Below are 6,637 nucleotides of genomic sequence, written 5' to 3'. Positions count from 1 at the left end.
ATAGAATACACCATCCATCACATTGGGCGTGGGGCTGGAAAGGGTGCTGACCGATTTTGCTGTCCTACCAAGTGCAGGGCTCGATGCTCTTAGCACTCTCGATATCTCTCTCACCGTGCACGAATGCTCTGCATGCTTTACCCCATTTTACAAATGAAAACCCAAAGCCTAAAATGATGGAGTCACTTAACTAGCTCAAGCTTACTCGGCTAGGAAGTGACCTGCCCAAATCTGCACACAACTTCTGACCAACTGCACAGAGATCGCTTGGGGTCTACACGCTCTGGGAACAGAGAAAGAGCCCTACGGGGAGGAAGTTCAGCGCTCTGAATTTACAGCCAAACGACTTTACGACCTGCGGCTAGGAAACGACTCTGGGTCTCACCTAGGCAAGGAGAAAGCCCCATATGGTGCTGGCCACGGAGCTGCCGGGATGATGTGGACAGTCCCGGAGGCGACAGCAGAACTTGGGGTGGTCAGCGCCTGGACTGAACTGGAGCTGGCAGGAGCTCGCTGCTCGAATTGCCTAAGAAAATGTCTCCATTTGCTCTAAATGGGAACTGCCCCCTCCTGTACCACTAGCGAACTGAGGTCCCCAAACCTGCTGACCCTCGGAGGGATCCCCAAGCTCTCGACCACAGCCTCGTCTATCCCACAACGAATTTTGAGGGTCCGGATCCCAGCTCCCCACCAAATGACCTCGGGTCCCTAGTCCAGCTGCTCCCGGCACGCGTGGGCACCTGCGAGTCACCGCTCAGTCCTCCTAGCTGGGGCCAGGGAGCGTCTCCAAAGTGGCCGCGACGCCTCGTTGGAAGCCTGGGAGGGGGCGAATTCTCCCCACGCGGGTGTCCTCGGTGGCGTGGAGAACGCTCCGGTGCTCTCCTTGATCCACGCGTGGACAGCTCCGAGCTTGCACCCCACGAAGCGACGCTTTCGTTGCTCCGGCGGAGGACGAGCGGCCCAGAGGCTTCCGCAGATTTCGTAGGACCGTTCTTGGGTTGCATCTCCATTGTAACTGAAGATTCATTTTGTTTGGGGTTTGCTCAGATGAAAAAATTTAGAAGACAACGAAAATCCCCGCGGCAAAAGCCATTTCCCTAGCAGCGCGCCTGCCGGCGGGTGAGGCGGCGGGAAGCGGCCGGGCCCGAAGTGGGGAGCGTCTGCTAATTGCAGCTTCGTTAGATTTCGGGTTTGAAAGGCTGCGGTTCGGGCGCTAATATCCGCCGCCCATTATCCCGGCTAATAAATTTGACCTATTGTTCGTTTGTTAAAATGATGTCACCTTGGAACAGTCCCTAAGCTCCTATTTCCATGAATTAGGCCTTTATTGAAAGCCGGGAGCCAATGAGAGGAGAGAGGCTTGTTGATCGCAGCCAATGGCTGCGGCGGGAGAGGAATTAGCAGCGGAAACTCCAGGTTCGGTTCAAGAAAGATGACACAGAGCCTGTCGGGCCCGCGCACTCTTGGCAAAGTTTCAGTGCGACTGGAGGCGCCGGGCGCTCCATGGCCGCGCCGTAACGGGGACCCAGCCGCCTCCCCGCCCAGCCCAGCCCAGCCCTTCCGCCCGCCCAGGATGGAGGCGCCCGCCAGCGCGCAGACCCCACACCCGCACGAGCCCATCAGCTTCGGCATCGACCAAATCCTCAACAGCCCGGACCAGGACAGCGCGCCCGCCCCGCGGGGCCCCGACGGCGCCAGCTACCTGGGAGGGCCCCCCGGGGGCCGTCCGGGCGCCGCGTACCCATCTCTGCCCGCCTCCTTTGCGGGCCTCGGCGCGCCCTTCGAGGACGCGGGATCTTACAGTGTCAACCTAAGCCTGGCCCCCGCTGGCGTGATCCGGGTGCCAGCGCACAGGCCGCTACCCGGGGCCGTGCCGCCGCCACTGCCCAGCGCGCTGCCCGCCATGCCCTCCGTGCCCACGGTCTCCAGCCTGGGCGGCCTCAATTTCCCCTGGATGGAGAGCAGCCGCCGCTTTGTGAAGGACCGCTTCACAGGTGAGCAGAGCGGGCCACCAGGAGCCAGGCCTCGGCCCTCTGGGGGCCAGGGGCGCCGCGCCCTGTGCACTCCACTCCCAGGAACGATTTCAGAGGCCCAGGCACGGTGGAGGCCTCGGCTCCCAGGGCTCGGGGCGGCCGTGGAGGGGAGGGTAAATCGGAGAGTTGCGGGAAAAAGAAACCAGCGTCCCCGGGAAGGGAAGGGTGTCCCTGCCTGGCTTGGTGCCGCCTGGGACACGCGGGACGAGCGAAATAGCGGAGCACTGTGTCCCACGGGGCTCCACGTGCGGCCTGAACGGTGGTGGGGCTGGGCTTCAAGGGGCCTCATGTGTCTCTGCAGCGGCGGCCGCGCTCACGCCCTTCACCGTGACCCGGCGCATTGGCCACCCCTACCAGAACCGGACGCCGCCCAAGCGTAAGAAGCCGCGCACGTCCTTTTCCCGGGTGCAGATCTGTGAGCTGGAAAAGCGCTTCCATCGCCAAAAGTACCTGGCCTCGGCCGAGAGGGCGGCGCTCGCAAAGTCCCTCAAAATGACAGACGCGCAGGTCAAGACCTGGTTCCAAAACCGGAGGACCAAGTGGCGGTGAGAGAGGCCCGGCCCTGCCCTTCACCTGCCCCGCCCTGCGCCGCAGCCCAGCATCCTGCCCTCTCCTGTGCTACCCCCTGCCCGCGCTCCCTGGACCACGCATCTCCCTTCTTTTCCAGACTTGTTGTCCTTCCTTCCCACCGACCTGTATTCCTCTCTCCTTCATCTCCCATGCCTCGGCGTCTACATTTCCAGCCCCATCTCGCCAGTGTTTTGTCTCGCCTCTTTTGCTCATTTGGGTTCCTCCCACCTGCCCCCCACCACACACATCCCGGGCCTCCCACACTCTCCTCCCTCTCCCGATCCAGCCCACCCACTCGGATTTCGGATTGATAGCCAGGGCGGTAGGGTCCTCACTCCAACTCTGTTTCTTTGCTTTTTGTTTTTATATGCGAGCCTTGCTTCCATCCAACCCGTAAACGACGAAGCGATGTGTCCTTAGAGAGGGCTTCAAGACAGTGCCTGGGAGAATCTTATCAGACTGACCCCATCCGGGGCCGCCCAGCTGGTGGTGCACAGCCAGCCAGTCCACCCGTGGGCCCAAGTGACCCCACTGGCCGCAGGGCCGAGTCAGTTATACATTGCCCTGCCGTTGTTATCCCGCAGGGGGTAACAAAACACACAAAAAAACAAGATTTATTGTTGGCGAAGCCACAAAATCCGGGTGTGCAGGTGGACAGCGGGCAGAGTGCCCTCCCAGCGCCCCCGGGGTGCACAAACAAAACCCAGCGGTCCCACCCGCCCTTCCGCCCCGCGGGCCTCCGGGAAAGTGTGTGCGGGCGGCGGGCGGCTCCTCGCCTCGAGGGGCTAAGCTGCCCCGTTCCCGGGAGGGCTGGGGCCCGCTGGTGGCCTAGCAATGCCCAGCGCGTGACGGTGCTGTCCCTCTCCCTCCCTGGGTGCAGGCGGCAGACGGCAGAGGAGCGGGAGGCGGAGCGGCAGCAGGCGAGCCGGCTCATGCTGCAGCTGCAACACGACGCCTTCCAGAAGAGTCTCAACGACTCCATCCAGCCCGACCCACTCTGTCTGCACAACTCTTCGCTCTTTGCTCTACAGAATCTGCAGCCCTGGGAGGAGGACAGTTCCAAGGTCCCTGCTGTCACCTCGCTGGTGTGAGCCGCCAGCGCGCACCGTAGCTACGGATCGCCGCCCCCACCAGGCGGGGCGCCCGGGTCCCCCAGCCGGGCTGGGGAGGGAAGCTGGGCCGAGAGGGGCAGGGCGGCCCGGCTCGCGTGGGCCCTGGGGCGCGCCGCACAGCGCCGGCCGCGGAGGGGGGCTGGGCCCGGGTCCGCGCGGCTGCACAATCCGAGCCCCCGCCCCGCGCCCCGTCCCGCCCCAGGCCCGGGCCTGACAAAGAAGCGCCTTACGTTACTCCGCCCCGCGCCCGCACCCCCGGGCTGGGCGCCTGTATTATACTTTGTACTTTTGCCCAAACGTGTAAATAATAAAAGTTTTGGCTTTTTTCTTTAGAAACCGGCCACCTGCTTCCCCTGCGGGGCCGCTGGAGGAGGGGCAGCCGGCCCGGCGACCGGGGGAAGCGCCCGGGGGCCGGGGGCACCCTGCGTTTAGGCTGGGGTGTACGCCTCTCCTTTTCCGTTCCTTTTATTTAAGTCGTTTTATTTAATAAAAAGTTAGCTATTTCACTTAATGCCGCTTTTATTTCGTTTTCGTTCCTCGAACGCTCGGCGACCCCGGCCCTTGCGCCCCACCCCTATGGCGATCGCAGCCGGTGTGCGCGGGCGCGTCCAGGTCTGCGAGCTACACTGGCTTCGCCCCAGCCCGAACCCCGGCCCGGGGCCCTGCGGAGGATGCGCCGTGCAGGTCAGTTTCAGAAGCCGGTTGCGGGATGGGGAGTGGACCTGGGATCCAGCACCGCGCTGCTGGGAAGGCAAAGTTCCGGCCTGAGCGGGTTCTGAGGCGTCGCAGGTCGAATCCACCTAGTGGGTGGGAGAAAGAGGAAACGCTGGACACTCTCATACCCAGCTTTGGGCTCTTTCCATAGCCGGGCGCCACTCGTGGACCCGGCTCTGAGGGATCTGGGCACCCTGCGAGCACAGGGCCCGGACACGGTCCGAGCTTCTAATGCCTGGGATTTTCGCAAGATCCCAGGTGGAGCATGACGTTATACGACGTCACAACGATCTTTCACTGCATCACTTAACACGAGGGACCCGGGGTGCCCCAGCTCCCAGAACCCTAAGCCTGAGTGTAGCAGCAGCCTGGCGTTGTCCTCTCAAATTTCCAATGGCTGAACTTTGGAAGTTTCTAGATTGCGAGATCCAGAGCGAAGGGCCCCTGCCAACCACGATAAACATGCACCCCGTCCCTTGATTTTTTTTTTGCCCCTTTATAATTCTTGTGGTCTTTTAAAAACATTTTTTTTAATATTTTCCGGTCTCTCCATTCTTTCTCTACCATATTGTCCGTTCTCTCGTTTATCCCTCGTGCTCTCCGCACTCTGTTGTGTGTGTATGCCGTTGTTGCCGTGGTTTCTCTACGGTTTCACGCTTCTCTTTCCAGTTTGTCCTTTGTTGCCTTTAATTTCTCCGAGCGCATTTCTTGTTCGTGGCCACTCTTCCTCCCGATTCTACTCGGATCCCTTCTCCGCCTTTTCTCTTGTCTTTTTGGTGTCCCTTCCTGCTTTCTCAGAATCTCTTCGCGTCCATTTCAGTCTTTGTCTCTTTTTCCTGTTTTAGTCTTCCCTTCCTCCCTCCTCCAGACTCCGCTCCCGGTAGCTCCCAGCAGCTAAACACTTTGGGGGGGGGGGTGTCCTCCTTCTACCCCAGCAGTCCCACCCCACCCCGCTGTGTCTCTCAGAGCCAAGCACCACCCTGCGGGCTGTGGCACTGGGGAGTCTTCGTTATAAGCGGGCTGAGGAGTTGACAGCCCTTACGAGGCTAAGGGAGCGAACACCGGACTAAGAAGACGCCCCTATCCCAGCTCCTGCCCTCGCTCGTACCTCCAAGCCCTTCTAACCCTAAGTCTGCTCCTCTTGGGACTTAACAGACACCACCGGGGGAGGAATTAGGGTAACTCAGACTTCGGGTCTCCTCCCGAGACGTTTTCTTGAAATGCTCTCATTTACTCCGCTGAAAAGCTTTTGAGGAGCGTGCTCGGGTGGTGGGAAAGATTGGCCCTTGGGCTGGGGAGGAGGCCCTTCTTTGCCAGGCCATCGGCTCCTCCCTCAGGGCTGGCGTCTCTGTCTGGTTCCTCCAGGATTTCCTCTACTGCGCTGTAATAAGGCCTACCGTTTTTACTTTTCTAAATTATGTGTATTGTTTTGACAGGGTCAGCCTCGATTCTTAAACCTCTGGGGGCACACACGTTGTCTTTTTCTTCCTTGCAAGCTCTCCGTCTTGCACAAAGGGCTCTGGTTAAGTAGCCCAAGGATCAGGTCCGGGACTGGGGTTCCCACACTCGTGGCCTTAGCCAGTTCGCGGCCTCTGAGTCATTTGCCCCAGCTAAGCCTTGCTGAACTAGATGTCGGCTACCAGTCTGATTGAGTTAGGAGACTAAGCCAGATCCCACGCGTGTGGGCTCCGGCGGCGACCATCTCTTATCCAGCTCACCCAGAGCAGGGTGGGCGCCCCCAGCGGGTGGGAGCGATTGCTGAGCCGCAAGTGAGTGTGGCGCCTTCCACTCACGACCTGCCAAGCCCTAAACCTTCCTTTCTACTATTGTTGTGCGGGGTGAGAGGCGGGATGAGAGGCGGAGGCGCGCCGTTGAGGGACAATGCTCTCGGTCTCCCCACTGGGAGGACCGTGGGTTAGGGTCGGAACCACGACAAGGGTCAGGCAAGCTTAGAGGTTGAGCTGAAGGGCTCGTGCTTAGCGGTGCTCCCTCAGCCTTAGGCTGGGCGGAGGCTCCCGTCGCCAACCGGTGAGTGCTGCACCAGGGGCGCAGGCCCAGCGGCTGCACAGCGGGAAGCCGCCAACGGCTGCGCCGCTTGAAGCCTCTTGACCCTTCTCAGTGACCTTGCTCGTTGCACCCATTTTGCAGATCTGAGATTGCCTGGCTGGCTGAACCACTGGGTAGCGCAGGATCGCCCTGCGCGGGGTT

General features: G+C 60.9%; 1 protein-coding gene across 1 annotated transcript; it reads left to right on the top strand.

The window, feature by feature from the left end:
* Positions 1-977: 977 nt before the first annotated feature.
* On the top strand, positions 978-3,694 carry Tlx3 (T cell leukemia homeobox 3). The gene is made up of 3 exons (XM_052759443.1): positions 978-1,994; positions 2,335-2,578; positions 3,484-3,694. The coding sequence occupies exons 1-3, from the start codon at positions 1,433-1,435 to the stop codon at positions 3,692-3,694; spliced, it is 1,017 nt and encodes a 338-aa protein (XP_052615403.1). The 5' UTR covers positions 978-1,432.
* The last annotated feature ends 2,943 nt before the right edge of the window (positions 3,695-6,637 follow it).

This window comes from Peromyscus californicus, unplaced genomic scaffold (genome assembly GCF_007827085.1).
Source record: "Peromyscus californicus insignis strain IS unplaced genomic scaffold, ASM782708v3 Scaffold_3__1_contigs__length_106647218, whole genome shotgun sequence".
NCBI classification, from domain to species: Eukaryota; Metazoa; Chordata; class Mammalia; order Rodentia; family Cricetidae; genus Peromyscus; species Peromyscus californicus.
This window is presented reverse-complemented; position numbering and strand designations above follow the sequence as displayed.